Raw genomic sequence first — 18,168 nt, 5'->3', positions numbered from 1 at the left:
CTTATTTATCATATTATGTGACTCGATTATAGCAGAGCGCGCAGATTACCGACGGTTATTCGACACACAATCGCGTACTTAAATTCAATTACAGATGTGATTTCCTCTTCTCGATGAGAGATTGTAATTGAACATTATTCTTCCACAACGAAGCTACAAACTAAATTAAGACATTATTAATCGTGGAAGTAATAATGCGCACGCGCACGAACCTGGAACAAGCCGGCCTGACTAAAGGAAGTGGCGAGGAGTCCGCTAGGATAGTTGAGCACGTTCAATGAGCGCAGAAATGTCTCGCCTCCCCACGCAAGTCATTCTGTAACCAAGAAATCGCCTGTGGACACTACCGCATCAAAGTCGATTATTCGACACTTCATTTCCAGTGGATATATTATTTGCAAAACTTAATCATTGAGACATGAGCTCAAGGTTATTGATTTTGAATACACCACCACTTTTGTGTAATTGTTATGTAATGAGTGTTCCCAGTTCCGGTTTCTTTTGAGATGTGTCATTTAGAAACAGAAAGATAATTATCAAAATTATCAAGATCACGTAATATTGTAGCCAAAAAATAAAAGTATAAATAAATATTTTTAAAAATGACTTTTTCGTGCCCAACGTCAACGTACATAACGTACTTCATGCAAATATTCAAATCTCGGAAAATCAGTTTTATTCCTCAGTGGATTGCCAGTATAGGAGGTATTTATACTTTATCTTTGATAGAATAAAAAAGCATCATTAAACCATTGAATTTTAAGCTTTTTATTGTTATCGTAAGTTTAAACTTTCTCTTACTCATGATCATTATCATTTAATTTACAACAAGATAATAAGCTAAAGATTATGTTTTTGAAAAAAAGGAGATAAAAACTTTTCTTTAAAATTAATTTATTCTATCTTCATTTCAAATAACTAAACAGACCTTTGCGCTACTCTTTACAAAAATTGCGTAATCCTATTTTCGTATTATTTGTACAATTTATAGATTTTCTTAAGACAATTTATATTTGCAATTATATTACGATTAATTTAATTGGACACTGTGATTGACGTTGGAGTTAATTCCTCCACAAGATTGCAGTCAGATACAAGTTCAATTTATTTAATAATTTTGAAGAATAATATTTTATAATACAGATATATTCTTAATGTGTAATAGTAAGAGATTAATCTACAATAAGATTCTATCAATTTTCAGTGATGCTACTCTTTATGCAACTTGGCTTCATAACAGGATGTGTCTCACCGATGCTGGCAAAGTTAACCGGTCCGAATTCACCAATCGCTTTAAATCAAGAAGAAGCATCATGGATGGCATCCCTAGTTAACATTGGTCGATTTTGTGGTGCAATCGTTGGATCATTAGTGACTGTTCATTTCGGAACAAAAAATGCTATATTGGCCACTTCGATCCCAATAGCTTTGGGTTGGCTCGGGATAGCAATAGCGGAGAGTGTTGAAATTTTATACATTGCTCGACTGTTAAGTGGAGTAGGGGCTGGAATGGCCTTCAGTTGTTTTCCTTCTTATCTTGGAGAAATTGCTATGCCCGAGGTTAGAGGTGCACTTGTATCTTTAGCTACATGCGGTGGTCCTACTGGTCTATTATTAGGGAGTATAATTAGTAACTATTTAAGTATAGGTGTCTCTGCGTGCGTTTATCTTACATTTTGTATATGGCTAATGGCATTGTTTCTTTACTTACCTGAATCCCCTCATCATCTGATCAAAATTGGAAATCGGAAAAAAGCTGAAATGTCGATAAACTGGTACAGATCTGGTAAAGGCACACAGGAAGAATTAGAATCTCTAGAGAAATTTATGGCGTCTGAGAAAACTATAACATTTATTAACAGACTACGAGAATTTAAAAATTCCGATGTGAGAAAAATAACTTATCATGTGATGATACTCTTTACATTTATGCAAATCTGCGGCTTAAACAGCATAGTATTTTATCTGGAAATTATAATGCGAAGAGCAAAGAACAGTAGAGCCGCTGAGATCGTTATATTTATCAATATTTGTGCGACAATTGGTGCCTTGTTTTCGATGCTTCTGATCGATAGGTGTGGCCGAAGGTTTCTTCTACTTACTTCTAGTATTGGCGTTACTATCTCTATGTTCAGTATGATGAGTTATTTTTTCATTATTGACGTGGATCTCGATGTAACGAATTTACAATGGTTACCGATTGCTTCGATGATATCTTTTATGTTTTTCTTTTTTATTGGTTTGAATTCAGTTCCTAGTACTGTATCTAGTGAAATTATTCCCTCGAATGTTAAGTGTATCGTTAGTTGCCTGGGCAGTCTAACTGCAGGTATTATTGCATTTTTATCAAGTAAATCTTATCAACCGTTAGTCAATTTTGTGGGTGAAGCATACATGTTTCTAATTTATGGGTTATTCGCATTGTCGGTAATACCTTATGTTCTGTTTGCGATGCCAGAAACAAAAGGTAAAAGCTTGCGAGAGATACAAGATGAACTGACAAAGAAATGAGACAAAAACTTAAAAAATACCACAGCATCAAATCAAAGTGCATTGTTATCAACTTATTACCTCATTAAAACATGTCGTCGATAATATATTTGTACATAAAGTTATTATAAAGCGTCCATAGTGAACATACTGTAAAACTCACTATTGATTATTCATAAACAATATTTAAATAGATCATTGACTGGAGCTTGTGATACTATTTTTGCATTGATATCAAGTCTAATCAAACTCTACTCACATTAAATTTTTATATATTATTAATCTATGAAAATGATATAAGATATTTTTGTGAATTTATTTTTTAAGATTAAAAACTGTGTAAATATTTTCTCTGCTTTAAAATAATTTATTAATTAAATTATCATTCCCTTCTTGAGTTAAGAAATATAGAATTACAAACAAGTATTATTTATTTTAGCATATTACAAAAAATAATAAATTTATTCGGTTTCATAAATTGTTTGCTGAGTGTAAGAGAAAGACATATTATCAAAACGAATATTAAAATTAAAGATTAATTGCATTTCAAGAAAAGATAATAGCAGTGTAATATTTCAATTTCGGGTGAAACATGATTGACAAAACAGTAAATTTGAATTATACAAATGACTAATATACACGGTTCGATGTCAAACATGATCTTAAATAGACTAGAATTTATTATTTACTTATCATAACTATTTTAATGAAAGATTAGTTTTTATTACAATATTTATTACTGTGATGATTCACTTTCTACTCAAAAATTATTCGTCTACATTTTTAAGTAGAAGATAAATCACGTTTCTACGTAATTAAGAAGCAGATCTATTTTGGACTTATAATCTATTTCTGATAAAAAGACTAAAGCTTGCACTATAATTTCTTTATAAATAAACTAAAAATTATAAGAGATAGAAAAAATGTGATCAATCATTCACATTATGCAATTTATATCTCATCCTAGGAAAAATTCCGGAGCAAAGAATGAAGAAAAACATTAATAAATCGGCAACCAGTCTGAGTTTGATTGTTGGTGCATCTCAGCAGTTGATTCGACAATTGACCATTGCGTAAAGTAGGGTCATTAGGTATCTCCTTGCCGACGACGGCAAAGACGTTGCTGAGTCAAGGTTGTGTATTACTAGTGTGTTTCCTGTCGCGTCGAATTATGACAAATGAAATAATCAACCGATTAATGGGACCATTGAAGAGACCCACCAGAGTGCATTCAAATGCAATGAGCGCCTGCTACGGTTTAGTGATCATCTAAGTGCTTAATTCATCGGATGGAATTTCAAGCATGGGAAGTCAACGTCGGAAAAGCAATACTAATATTTTATAATGGGAAAGTCAGACGATATTGAAAGTATATTTGCAACGACGTTTATTTAGAATTTTATTGCAACAATTTACGTCGTCGTATCGTTTTCATTTTATATTTTTAAAATAAAAAAAAAATTAATGAAATAATGCTTTATATATTTTGTTCAAAATAAAACCTATATGTTATAGAAAAGCGATCTATTTATTGCAACATGGAATAATGTACCGAAATCTTCATATGAAGAGATTTATTGTGAGTGATCATAATGAGTTTTGACAATTAACTTGTATTAGCAATCAAACCCGTTATTACATTTTGATTGTGAAAAAACGACTTATTTCAATAAAAACCATGAGCTAAAAAATCTTGATTTTACACAACTAGGAAATCATTAGTTAACAATTATATTACAATCGAATGAATGCAATGCATATTTAATATGGAAAAAAAGTTGTAACTTCATCGGTTATATTGAGAATCTTTAATTTTATTTTAGTGAGTTGTATCGGAAAATAAATAGTTTTTAATCAGAAGTATATTTGTCAAAACGTAAATATCATTATTAATTAATAATAATGAGAATAATTAATCCAGACACTAATTAAGTTTAGTATTATATTTTGAATGAAAATTCTTTTACATTCTGAATTAACACGATATTGTATACCGAAAATTGGCCCCTTTACCAATGGAATTTTTCAATTCAATGTATGCCATATTAACGTGATATACATATACGTATTAATGCTATACACACACATACACACACACACACACATAATGATGAAAGTTGAATTAGCGTACATGTCGAACATATAATTATCAGTAGTATCAATAGTATCAACATTATCATATTAAGCGCAAATGTTCTACGAAAGTTTATAAAATAAGTTCATATCGAATAAATAATAAATCTGTTTTTTTTAATCAATTATAAAAAAGTACATTATTACAGCGCGAAGAGAATGGAAAGCTTTCAGTTCTTCGGATTGCGTGCAGTGAGCGCGTGACGCGAACTGACGTAACGTGCTGTCCGGGTCTGAATCAGCAATTGAGATCAATTGGCCGTTGCGCTCTTGGTCCAAGTATGCAGGTCTTTGTCATCCAACAGTTTCCCCTTTAAGACTTCTTGCGAATGATACAATCTTAAAAAATAAAATTATTGAGAATTCCTTTGACTTAGCGTGAGACAAAGTGCTTTATCGAAATAATAATTTCGCATTCAATTTTCTGTCTAGAATTTGTATCTAGTAGACCGTTCTTTGTTTTCTTATCGATGAAGTAGATAAATGATATTTTATTAAAAAAATAATAATAATCCTAATAATCATATAAATAATCAAATAATGTAGGTTTTTATTTCTCTTTCCTCTCTCTCTTTCTCTCTCATTCGGTTGCGTAATTTTATACTCATTCGATAACTTAAAAAATCGTCATTATAGCGATAATTGTGTAAATGTTACATGAGTTTGAGCATTATATGCAATAGCACAGGTGTTAAAGCTTTTAACACTAAACGTATACTAAGAAATTAGTTTAATTGTAGATATGCTTTGGAAGTTAAATTCTGATCGTATCTTCTCTGTTCGCTGATTCATACAATCGAGATTTAATTGAACTACGACCTACGATAACTAGCATTCAGAGCAGTTTATTTTTTTTTATTGATCTTACAACTTCATGTTAATTAAAAATATTTTTGATTTGATAACACAAGCCGATGCTTCTCAGATACAGAGATCCGACCAGGTATTTCCAAAGGGATTTGGTGCACTGAATCCATATCCGAGCTCAGAATTACTCCATCGACCGCAGTTTTCGATATATCCTAACCTAAAAGCGTCAAAAACGTTTTTTTTCTGTTCTCTAACCCCTATATTTTGTAAAAAAAAAATTTTCACAAATTTGACGACATCATAAAAATGCTACTCTTGTCCATCAAAATGCACTCCTCATTTTTTTCTATATCATTTATATGATAATTTGAAATTTTTGCAAATCTCGTTTAATCTGTTAACCGAGCGGGACGTATAAATACGTCCAAAGTAAACAATATCGGGTACGGGTAAGACATATGAATACGTCCTCGATATTTATATTGCGCCCCGGAACGGACGGGACGTATATTTTACTACTACTATGGTAATACGTCATTCATACACGCTTAGTGGAAAAGGACGCGCCCGTTATATGTTGCGTAATTAGAAAGAGATTTCCCCGGTTAACAGGTTAAGCAGAGGAAAATTTCGCCGAGATATAATCTTCGCTGAAAAAATAAAATAATATCCCGAGTACCTTTTCTAAAGTACCGGTACCGACAACTACATTCTAAGTTCCTTAACCCACTAACCCTGTACCCTACTAGGTTTATCACTATCATCTTTCAACAAAACTCTTTTCTGCTAAAACAACATTTGCAAAAATGCAAATTTATCATACTTCAATGTGATATATCTCTGTTGGAAAATATTATGTTAGGATATTTCGAAAACTGAGGGTGATGGAGCAATTTTGAGCTCGGATTCGAATTCAGCGCACCGAATTCCTTCGGAAATACCTTATCTGGTCTCTGGGTCCGGAATTGTTTCAAATTCTATCGGCCTGTGTAATCACTACATTTGTTTTTGTTGTTTGACGAATGAAATAAAAAATGAAACAATGCTTGCATCATTGATACGCTTTGATCCTTCCTTGTGTCCAAACGGAAATGCGATTCGTTATTCTCCTAAATTCAATCGAATAGGTTACCTATAAAAGAAACAGCTAGCCGCGTATTTTTCAGTATCTTGTCGCCAAAAAGACAAACATTAATCGTTACAAAAATAAGAATAGTTTATAATAATGTTCAACTGTGCAATTGTGCTTTTTTTTGCACTGATGGCATTTACCGAGGCTGTTCCAGCAGACCAAATTGGTATTCTTTCAACTTACTACTATATTCCAGATATATAATTTAGTTTAACGTATAACTGTTAATATATTACAACTCAATAACATACAATCGTTATCTGTATTTACGTTTTAGCACAAATGTGTTGTAAGATTTATGATAAACAAGAAAATAATTCTACAATTTAACACGATTGATCTATTAAAAAAACGTTCTTAGAAATTCTTTTGAATTTGATTTTGTCATTTATGTAAAAACGCTTAAAATTAAAAATTGCCTGAATGATTAATTAATACAAAATAATGAGTAGAAGCTCGCGTACCAAGAGCAGCTCATCATGGCGGCTGCAACGGCCCACATGCAGGTGTACCGGGTTTCGGTGTTCCAGGCGGTTTCGGCAGCGCTGGAGCAGGTGCCTTAGTTGAGGCGGAGGCTAATGCTGCAGCCGGAGCTTTTGGAGGGGGTCCATTTGGTGGTGCTAGTAGCGGAGCTGGAGCCCAAGCTAGTGCTAATGCCGGGTAAGTTGATGTTGTTCGTGTGATTGTTATCGGTATTTGCGACAGTTATCTTAATGATTTGAAGTGTTACTGTTTAAGATATTGCGATTAGCTATCTCACCTATCAATTTTTCAGATCTCAAACATTTGGGAAATGACACTTTTGAAGGATAAAATGGTATCATTACGATTTAGAAACGCTTAGCTGTGACTATAACAAGTGACATTATGTAGCTGTATAAAACGATTGCATTTGTTTGCAATGAAGTTTCATTATTCCAGAATTGTTATAATTATTAAAATAAATGTCATGATTTATGTTTTCTTGATAATATATAGTGAGATGATTTCTATTAGTTTTTTTCTCCTTTTTTTTACAAGCAAGTAATATTCTAGAAAAGTCTTGAAAAATGTTTTTTCTAAAGATTTTCATCTCGAAATAATTCAGGGAACTGCTCGTAGTGCAATTAAAGCACTTTTGTTGCTAGCGAAATTTCTTTTATTCTTGCAGTATGACGAAATTTTTGCGACCTGTAGCTTTCCCGGTAGTAAAAGTTCTGTTAATTAAATTACACAGTATTTTTTTATTAAAAATATTTTTCTTACAAATTAGGTAGAAGGCATGATATACCTTCCAATGATTAAATAACGTCTCTAACATAGCAAATAGTTTTTTTAATTATTTTAATTCATTGTTATATAGATCATTTAATATGCCAATGAGCAGTTTATATTCGATCATCTCGGATTTAGTAAAAACTTGTTTAATTGACAAGTTAAGTACATCGCTATATCTTCAGTATAGGTTTTGACTACGCACCAAATGCACTTGTAGGTAAACTTTTCCTCCGAGTTTCAAGTCCATAGCTAGTTTGAGTTTTATGTACTACTTTTTCAACACTTTTCTCGTTTGCCCCTAGAGCAACATTTTTTTTATTTTAAATTTCATTGGAGAGACCTTTTTTTGACTAAAACTTTGGAAGTCTGTAATTAAACATAAAATCTTAAAAGACATATGTGCAGCTAAAGATAGTTCTATTGAGACTTAATTTTTACAAAATAGAAATGTCTAGCGTACCTACGCAGTAGCGTGACCTACACAGAGAAGTTTTTAAATAATGTGTTTCCCTTCTTTATGACTTTTCTTTTAAAGTGATGCTTAAATGTCCTTCACGAAACATATACTATTCAACACTCCCTCGTTTTTCTCGCCCTCTAAGTTAAAGAAACAAATATATACATATGTCGTCACTTTAATATTTTTTTATAAAAGAAAACGGATGCGTTTTTTAATTTTTTTAGAATGATCGATACTGATTATATCGAATAGAAATAAAACAATGATATTTGTTGTATCAATTTATGTAATTTATGTAACTAGTTGAGCGAATTAACAAATAGCATTATGATAAATTTAGAGGAAACAGCAGAATTAATCGACATTATTTCTTGGGAAAGAAAGCAACTTTTTGATTAAAAAAACCCGTGTTTCAAACTTGTACTGCGTAAAAAATAATTAAAAACTTTTATCAATACAATATTTTCTGAAACAGAATCAAACATTCATTTGAAAGTTATTTAGACATTTTACAAACACAATTTATGCAAAGACAGCTATCAAAAGAACAATACTCAGCCGCAATATCTCTTACTCACCATCTGAATTTGTCAAGATTTAATATTCATAAATTTCTCGGAGAAACCAAGCCAAGAAATTATCATCCCCTCCCGCACTCAGGTTGGTGTATAGGCTGGTATAGTGTCGGTCTACCTTGAAGCCGACCTTAATCCTATAGCTTGAACAATAAAGCATGCACATACATTTGCATGCGCTTTCCTCTCTCGAGAGACGCTGCAGCAGCACGGATGCCGTAGAGCGCCCCAGTGCACACTTGCGGTGTAATGTGGCTTGAGAGAAAAGTTGTGGAGTGATTTTGAGCTACGACGAGGGGATGAATTTCGTGGCTACACTCTAGTTTGTTCATGAGAGTTTGATAGGCCCGTAGAATATAATCTTTAATCTTGGCTTTTTCAATTTTTAAGACATTATTCTTATTATATAATATTTTTTTTATATTGCATAATTTAGTTTTAGATAGAATTAGTTGAACATTGCCAGCTATTATCACGTAATTTTTTTCTCGAATGAGTTCAATAAATACGTGAATTTAATTCAATTTGAATTTTTATTTTGTAAAAATATTCGTGCTATTCATACAGTTTTTCTTATAAGTTTCGAGAGAAATCCTAATGCAATAAAAGGAGAGGCCGAATGCTTATACTGCCCGTATATACAGAGGTAAAACTGCAAACTGGACATTTCTGTGCTCCTCCCTTTTTTTCTTCATCTAATGGAGCTTTAAGTCTTTAGTGGGTATTTTCGTGTCTTTGATACCTGGCTAAGGCTATTAGACTCGACTACTAATTAGATGTGATAAAATCGAAATGTATGGCGTTACTAATTGCTTAAATTGTTATTTAAGGTTGTCGTTCGCTCATTAAACAGGGCGATCATAGATAATAAATGCCGGACTGAAATCAACTACAGGCAGATAAAACTAATTCACACTTATAGATGTAAAATTTTAAATATTTACGCTGTTGATTTAATTCTCATTATTTAATATCTTTGTCTCTTTGTAGAGTTTAAATTGTAAAAATTGCATTCTATTATGTATTTCTGATTTTCATGTTCTTTTACAAAGATAATTAAACACACATGAGTTTAATTGAACTCCACGTTAAAACATCGAAGTTCCGTCGAATTACGCGTCAGAACGATTTCCACGAGCAAGCTCACGTCATTCCAACGCGCGACGCGACATTGAAAACAATTAACCCGAAAGTATTTCGACAGCAGAGGTGGCAGCAAGGCAAAGTGCAGCAGAACAATAATCTGGCGTCGTGCAGGGCGCATGCGATGATCCCGGGGGCTGTTTACGCGCTTCTGCAATCTGCATGAAATTAACGGAATGACGTAATTAGAGCACCGGCGTCTCAGCATTTCCGTGGGATATATAAACTGCTAAATGCGCGCGCAAGGAGCGAGAGATTTTGCTTTGTAGCGTACGCTTGCGATGTGTATTGTCGGATGGGTCTTATTGTCAGAATTCGCAGGCTGCGTCGACAAATCTATGGAAGATAGAAAGGCAGCAATTTGGAAAATACTCATGTGGTTTGTGCAAAGGTTTGACAATATGTTAATAAATGTAGAGAAGTTTTGCTCTGACTATTTATTCAATATTCTCATGTATACGTGTGAAATCTACATTAAATTGCGTCATAAAATATCTATTAGTTATTTTACCCAAACCAATTTTTCTATTAAAAAATTATTCAATCACGATAAGATGTGAAGTAAACAACAATATGAACTGAATCGCCAGAAGTTTGCAGTGTAGCATCGGTAGCCGCATGGGTGCCCTGCTGATCGCTGTTGTACTATTTATTTCGCAACCATACGGCTTCTTTTCCTCAGCCTCAATACGATCGAGTACGATTCATCTACGACTGCACTGAATTCTCTATCGTTCCCTTCCGGACTGTATTGGTCACTATTACAGATAGCATCCTCTGTTAAAATATGTCTGCCTGGCTGGTCACCTTGATTGGTTCAGCTACTCTCGCTTTCGTTTACATCTGAAATGAAAAAAAATATTCACGATTATTTTACGTCACAAATAAGCAAAATTATCTTAAGTATTTACGAACTTATAATATTTCAGCTTCTATCACTTGCTTCTTGCTCAATTGGCAAATTTTCAAGTTGCTCCTCGATCTGGATCACGGTAAGTTGATGATAACGTTGCAGCATGGTTACGATATTATCATGGCAATCTGTGGAAGGTAATTGATATTGAACTTATCGGTCTATAAAATGTCAGTCATTTTCATTTTAATCATCAGCCGGTTACTTCTATTTTAATTAACTTCAAATGGAAATTTGAAAATATTCTTTAAATTTACGACCTTTCAACGAAATAGAAAAATTTTTATTACTTACTGCCCATAAGAAGGACTTCAGCACACCGATGATCATCATCGTCCATATGCTCAGATCCCTTGCAGGATTGTCTGCACTTCCAACGCGCTTTACATATTAATTTGTCTACATAAAATTTTTTTTCAAACTTCAAATGTTTCTTCGCCCGAATCACGTAGATTTTTTCCGGATCACAATGAAACTTGATCGCAGCATACTTGAGCATTTTTGCACTTCTACGGTATTTACTGAACAAGCGTACAGGACGACTATTAGAGAAGTAATGCCGGCTTGAGTTTTCCGGTGCGCACTACTGCCCAAATTTTCCCTCTCTTCGACCACTCGCTTGCCCGGCACAAGGCCCACAGGACCAGGGCGGAGCTTATCCAAGCCCTTCATCAATGGCATTTCGTCTATTTTCCACTACCCAGTTGTCTTATTAATAATTAGCCTATGTACGAGTAGCGAAAATTGAGGATATTTAGTTAAAAGAACTGATCAGTTGAGATGGAAAAGGGATGTTAATCCATGCCAATTAATCTTCGTAAATCATATTTAGTTATCCCACTAAGTTAATATTTTTGAGAGGAAAGGATAAGTAATAAAAGAGGCTTACAGGTAGAAATACTGAATAATAGAAATACTGAATAGTATTTAGATCTGAAATTTTAGAAATATAAGTAAACGACGAGTAAAAGATCTAAAACTTTCGAGATTACCAAATGTATTTAAATTAGAGAATTCATTATAAGACTAATTTTTTTTATAAAATAATTAAATTGTGTTAATTTAATTGATACGCAAATAAAATAATTATTTTCTATATTGTGAACTAAATATTGTTTATAAATATTGAAACTTAAACTAGCTTTATTTATTATTTATTTCTAATTAATCTACATGCAGTGACAAATATTTCAAATGAAAAGAATTACACAATTCATGGCACTGAATGTTGTGCTCTATTTTTTCGTATATGATTATGTTCAATCACTGAAAGATAAAATTTTAATGGATTATTGGAAAATTATATGTTATATATTTACCAATAAATAATGATTGACTGATTTTTTAGTGATTCGTATATAAAATTCATATCAACTTCAAACTAAAAAATTATTAATTATTACATAGAAGTAGAAAGAGCCATTGGATTTGTATTCTTTTTCACCTTCTATGAAAAGTACCCGTTCAAGCCATTGTGAAAAATATTTAAAACGATCGAAACGTTTGTTCGTTTATTTCAGTTTCTTTCACACTTTTATCGATTGATATAAAGTTAGATTTAATTATTATCAGACGTATTAAGTAATAACGAAAGAATGTAGGAAAAAGTTCTAAAATAGAATCAATAAATTAAAATTCAAAAATTTTATAGCAGCAATCTATTTTATCGACGGTAAAATGTGCGAGCAGTGCTGACACAGTTTTCTCTCCGGAGAAAATTGGAAGATTGGTAGTAATATACCTTGGTCGGTAACTAGCAAATTTTTACCGGCATACTCGCGGATATAATTTGTAGTAAATTAAGTTACAGATAGAGTTGAATGACATTTTAAAAACTAGTATCATTTTATTAAAATTAACCCAATGATAAGTTTGTGTCTTTAATTGTAATATATTTTATTACGTGCAATAGAATATACATATTGATGAATTTAATTAAAATCATTCTCAAAATTGCTCAATTATTTTTAGTTTATGTTTTGGAGAAATAATTTTCAAGAAAATTAAACATTTTAAACGATGTGATCTTTGTGAGTAATTGTTTATGTTTACATAGACAAAGTTACTGTAAATTAAAAAAATGGTAAGATTGATTGCCGTAGCACAATCCTATCCTAATACAGAACTAAACGGTTATAAAATTTATTGCGCGATCTATACGGAGAAATTTCCGCGTGTGTGTCTACGTATTGCGCTGTGCGATCGATGAAGTCGATGCGTCTCTGGTTTTTTCCTGTCTTTTCCAGCGCAATACGTTGTATACAGAGTGAAAGCCGACGAGTCTCTCATAATCTACGAAAGCTTTTAACAACGCGAATCCTACGCGATTATGTCTGCAGTATGTCTGTGGACAATGCAACCGAGAAAAATTTCGAGCAAACAGACGTGAAAAAAGTTTACTTTCTCCGTCTAGCCAAGATCCAGGTGCTTTATTCGGTTCTTTTTGATTTTCAATAGGCAAGGGCTTTGTCCTTTGAGGTTTAAATTTAGAGATTACTTTTGTTACAGACTTGTGTCTCTTTCTCTTTCCCTGTCTTTCGCTTTTGAATGCAGCATATTACAGCCAAAACTCTAAAGCAAATTTATATAAAGTATTTATAAGCACTATGGAAAGTTTTACCGATAATTCATGAAATTAAAAATATATGGTTTGATAGTTTTATAAGAATGCGTATAACACTTGAAATTTCTAATACCACTAAAAATTTTGATAAGTAGTTAAAAACACCAATATTTGTAGTAAATTGAGCCCAAAAAAAAACCAGACGTATTCCAATTTATCGAAGTCAACTGCACATCGCAAGTCAAACAAAAGTTAAATATCCGCGTCGTAAGTCAAAAGCATTCGTGCAATGAATAGTGAGCGTTAACGTACTCGTTTATCGTAAAAAGTCAAACAAATCGCGGACTGCTGCAGTGTGGTGTGCAGTGTGTACTCTACTCTCCTTATTGAAAAGTCCTTGAAAACGTACCGATGCGCAGAACTCAGCTCGTAGGAAAATAAAAGCCCCACGATATTACAGTCTAAATTTGGCCCCTACCGTATATAACGATTTGCAGCCGTCCGCGAAACGCCTGCACCTGTTTTTGGGGCCGAGCGCGCAATGCCCGCAGCAAGCTTAAGTGCACGGACCGTAAAACGCGACGACAGAGTTAAGAGTAAAATGCGCCTTGAGATTTTATTGCGGACGTGACGTGTCATGCTGATGCGATTTTTCACTGAAGAGTCTTACCTGTGATGTATTTGTTACTTTGACAAGCTGTTGGTATTTTAAAAGAATGAGTTATGAGAGGATTATGGGCGTTTTTCCGTTTCGTCCTTGTCTTTTGAATTTTTTGATTGTTGCATTCATTATTACCAAGCATAAGATGCTTTTTTATTAAGTTAAATTTTTAGTACTAATACATATATTTGTAGTTTTTTGAAATTCGTGTTTGAATTAAATTTAAAATTGACGAGCATCATGCAGTATTCTTACAACAGAATAAAATACTATAGCTCTTTTTTAATCAGAATTTTTGAAAATCAGCGGATTGCTAAAGTTTGGTTTGGAATTATTAAAATTTTAAAATTTACCATTATATTAATAGACCAATTTATAAACGTTAAACATAGATTGAAAACATCGTAAAAGAATTGAATGTAGAAATGAAGTATACAAACAATAAAAATGAATAGTTATACCACAGAAGCATTATTTATGAAAACATAAATAATGTCGTTGACACGGTTTAGATAATTTATGCAAAGTGTAGAAAGAAAAATTTTTTCACACAATGAAAATCCGGCTAATGGAGACATTATGTATCAAAAGAAAAAAAGAAAGAGGGAAAAGTCTGGATTCCGGGAAAGACACACAAGTATGATACAAGAATAAAAGCTCTTTGCAACTTGTGCAAGAAAGAGTCATATAGCGTGTTGGCGGCAATATAACGTCAGAACAGGTCCTTCACCTTCGCCAGCGGCATCAAAACAAACCTCCACTCACCAGATGTTGCAATTAAAAGGCACACTGCCGTGACTAGCGCAGAATTACATAGGTTCCACTTTATTTTCGCGCGAGTGCAAGTATAGCAGGTGATAAGGTACTAAAACGTGTGCAATGGAACTTGTGTCCATACGCACGCGTTTAAGTTTCGAAATTATTAATAAACCATACTGGACGGCTTCATAATTGATCCACAAAGTTATCCTGGCGTGGCAGCTGCTATATATATATATATATATATATATATATATATATATATATAACTGCTCTGTGTGTGTGTGTGTGTATGCAACATGCGTTTCCTTTAACAGTGAAAGTAAAAGTAAATATATATATACACACGATTCGAATAGAGCCAGTCAGTCTAGCGAGTCTAGGTTTACGCTACGCTTGGCCAATGCATTGCTAGTATTTCACCTGCATTTTTTTCTAAATGCGTCATGTTAATTGAAGTCTAATGACAAAAAAACAGATAACATGGTTAATCACACATATCATTGACCGTGCTATCTGCAGTCAACTGTTTCATATAATAAAATTACTTTCCTAGGAAAAACAAAAATTCAAATTCGTGTGTCCCAATGAAATTACAAATGCAATCCTGTAAGTAAAATTAAAATGTGTAGAAATGATTTTTAACAAAATAGTTTTCAATATTTTGTATTATTCGTATGAAAATCGAAATCTTCACTACGATTTCGACATAGAATTATAAATGTCTGTTTCGCTTTCCAAAACTCCAGTTTATCCGTGCTCTTTTCAAATGAATGGTTAAACTTTTCGTGAAATACTTTAACGTGCTAGCGCCCAATGCAGTGCCAAGTTTATCGGGCAGTACACGGATAGTCAGCTATGCTATTATGCGCTTCGATAATGATCAGTTCTCGCTCGCTCTCGCTCTCTCTCTCTCTCTCATTCTCTTACTGTCGTTTCTTCGATCGTTCAGTGGCAACCGCGAGTTCAGCGACACTTTAATTGCGGTCTTGCTTTTGCGCCAAGTAGAGAGTGAGTCGGTGACTAATGCGAGCCTCGCGAAAAAAAGGAGCGCGAAAAATCCAACGGATTCATTTATTATAGAGCACGAAGGTAAAAGGGATATTACCGAGTCATATTTTTTTCCTATTGTTTGCTGGAAGTATTACTTGCACACATGATTGCGGTAAATAGTGATAATTCAAATGTTATCAGTACTTCGAAACAATAAAAATTCATCCCCTATCCAAATTCTTACATGCATCACTCAAATTTCATGAGGGTTTCTAAATGATTGTCAGCGAATGAAGGTCGAAATTTTTGAAGAGGCAGTTAGAAATTTTACAAGCGTACTGCAAGTATACAGGTATTTGAAGTCGTAAAATTAAAGAAAGTCGGCGCCTGCACTGGTCTATTACTTTTATGACTAAGCCGGTGGCAGTTACAAGTTTCGCGTAGTAAAATGTACACCTGAATTCGATGAAATGAGCGAGCACATTCTTTTAAGATTTCAGAATAGCAGTTTAAAAAAATATAATTTTTCTAAATTGAACGTGTTCGTTAAACATAAATTATAATTCAAATCTGATTTCAAACGTTTTTTTTATGAATTACCTTCAAAATGTATATTATCAAAAGTTATCAGGAAAGGAAATCAAGTCGATATAAATAATGGAAATAAGAAATAGCACATCTGAAGTTATAGATTAAATAAATGACAGTAATACTATCTCTTTGCTAAGGTGACAAATGAGTAAAACTGTATTATACATTAATCTATACCAAAATATATAGTAATTCCGTATGGTTTCGGTCTGTTGCACTAGCGCACACAGCGATTAAATATAAAGATAAATTAGCATATATAAATACCTATAGCAGCGTATAAAGTATATTTTTGAACTTAGTGTGTGAGCGCACATATAACACAGTGGTTGATTTATATGCGACGTAAAGCGATTCGCAGAAAAAATCTGCATAAATTCTGACGAATTTTCATTCCTTTTCCGGTATACACGACTGCATACTCACAATAATAATTAATCCCCCGTTTTTCGTGATACGACGATTTATCAATGTGTATGCGTTTTATTTATTTCGATTTTCACGCTTTTAAACTGCAGCACACCGGAACCGGTCATTTAGCAGCGAGACTCATAAAACCGAGCCTAATTGAAAATCAATTTGCCCAAGAGAAATTCAGCTGGACAACTTTCGCGTGTGTTTATCTTTAATCGTATATACTATTATTTATTATTTTCAATTCTTTTCAATGATAACTTGTGTTGCAAATATTTAAGTTACGTTTTTTTTATTTATTCTAAACGACCATTATACATATTATAGAATAGTGTACAAGTTTGTCAGGTACAGATATCTATTTTTTAGGATATCATAAAGTACTAAGTCATTTCGCTTCTCATACCTCAGATTTTTGAAAAATCTTGCATGAACTGATCGAGCGTGACGTTCCTAACTTAAAAAATTAATTCGTCCGTTAATTTGACACCTCGAAAATTTGAAAACTAAACATGACCATCCTGGGAAAATACGAAAAATCATAGATTACACGGTGCCTCAGAAAAAAAAAAGTTCGCAAGTGTTGATATAGTAGCTTACAATATTTTTTTTCTGGTGGATCATGTATTTATTTTGGATAAGGCTTTCTTTCTTCTTTGCCCTCTTACTCTCTCTCTCTTTCTCTCCTCTTCCTCTCCCTCTTTAACTTTGCGAACGCTTAATCTGTCTTCTTTCTTGCGCATTTTTCGTTTTTCTCTCAACGACGAGTTTTTATTTTGAACTCTTGGGATTTTATTCGCTGGCATGTACTTTCTTTGTGCAAAATGAGGTCACGTATTTTTAAAGATACTTTATTTAGAATTTCAATTTCTCTTTATATTTTAAAATAATTATATTTGAATTCAAGTTGTTTAAAACTTGAAATTTCACGAGATTTATTAAGACTTATTGTGAGATATTATTCAATATAAATGGAAATCACTTGAAGTAAATTTATCATATTATATGACCTTGGATACATAAATTGAAAACTTTCCAAATACATTTATGATGATAATAATTATATTTTTATCTTATTCAATATTACATTTGTATAAATTATATCTTACTTTACTACGTTATTAAGATATTATTTTGTACTGTGTTATATTTACATATTTTATTACTTTTCTTAAGTTACGAGATATTCAATGTTAATCCTTTCCGTAACCGCTTGACACTACTTATATCTTTCAACATGTTAGCCAAAATTCGGAGTTTAAGACCTGAATCTT

At 32.8% G+C, this 18,168-nt stretch overlaps 2 protein-coding genes and 1 long non-coding RNA gene across 4 annotated transcripts; 2 read left to right on the top strand and 1 right to left on the bottom strand.

The window, feature by feature from the left end:
* Positions 1-290: 290 nt before the first annotated feature.
* LOC131667653 (facilitated trehalose transporter Tret1-like) lies at positions 291-2,738 on the top strand. The gene is made up of 2 exons (XM_058941222.1): positions 291-705; positions 1,205-2,738. The coding sequence occupies exons 1-2, from the start codon at positions 603-605 to the stop codon at positions 2,509-2,511; spliced, it is 1,410 nt and encodes a 469-aa protein (XP_058797205.1). The 5' UTR covers positions 291-602; the 3' UTR covers positions 2,512-2,738.
* A 3,872-nt stretch (positions 2,739-6,610) lies between these two features.
* LOC131667693 (uncharacterized) lies at positions 6,611-7,580 on the top strand. 2 transcript variants are annotated; one of them, XM_058941289.1, is made up of 3 exons: positions 6,611-6,731; positions 7,018-7,225; positions 7,341-7,564. In XM_058941289.1, the coding sequence occupies exons 1-3, from the start codon at positions 6,659-6,661 to the stop codon at positions 7,360-7,362; spliced, it is 303 nt and encodes a 100-aa protein (XP_058797272.1). In that variant the 5' UTR covers positions 6,611-6,658; the 3' UTR covers positions 7,363-7,564. The 2 variants fall into 2 exon arrangements, with proteins under 2 accessions (XP_058797272.1, XP_058797273.1); XM_058941290.1 differs by having other exon boundaries at positions 6,619-6,731; positions 7,096-7,225; positions 7,341-7,580.
* Positions 7,581-10,433: 2,853 nt separating this feature from the next.
* Positions 10,434-11,520, bottom strand: LOC131667692 (uncharacterized). The gene is made up of 3 exons (XR_009302211.1): positions 11,208-11,520; positions 10,916-11,041; positions 10,434-10,843 (listed from the first exon to the last, which is right to left on the bottom strand). It is a non-coding gene; the product is annotated as an uncharacterized LOC131667692 (long non-coding RNA).
* Between the last annotated feature and the right edge of the window lie 6,648 nt (positions 11,521-18,168).

Source organism: Phymastichus coffea, unplaced genomic scaffold (genome assembly GCF_024137745.1).
Source record: "Phymastichus coffea isolate CEN01 unplaced genomic scaffold, Cenicafe_Pcof_1.1 PCOF00069, whole genome shotgun sequence".
NCBI lineage: Eukaryota > Metazoa > Arthropoda > Insecta > Hymenoptera > Eulophidae > Phymastichus > Phymastichus coffea.
The sequence above is the reverse complement of the archived record's forward strand: the minus strand, read 5'-3'. Positions and strand labels throughout refer to the sequence as shown.

Bases quoted from the DNA above. Each gene is read 5' to 3' on its own strand.
- LOC131667653 (XM_058941222.1), top strand. From the start codon at position 603: ATGACTTTTTCGTGCCCAACGTCAACGTACATAACGTACTTCATGCAA. The intron at 706-1,204 runs GTATTTATACTT...ATCAATTTTCAG, and splicing joins GTGGATTGCCAGTATAGGAG to TGATGCTACTCTTTATGCAA.
- LOC131667693 (XM_058941289.1), top strand. From the start codon at position 6,659: ATGTTCAACTGTGCAATTGTGCTTTTTTTTGCACTGATGGCATTTACC. The intron at 6,732-7,017 runs GTATTCTTTCAA...AATAATGAGTAG, and splicing joins TGTTCCAGCAGACCAAATTG to AAGCTCGCGTACCAAGAGCA. The intron at 7,226-7,340 runs GTAAGTTGATGT...TCAATTTTTCAG, and splicing joins CAAGCTAGTGCTAATGCCGG to ATCTCAAACATTTGGGAAAT.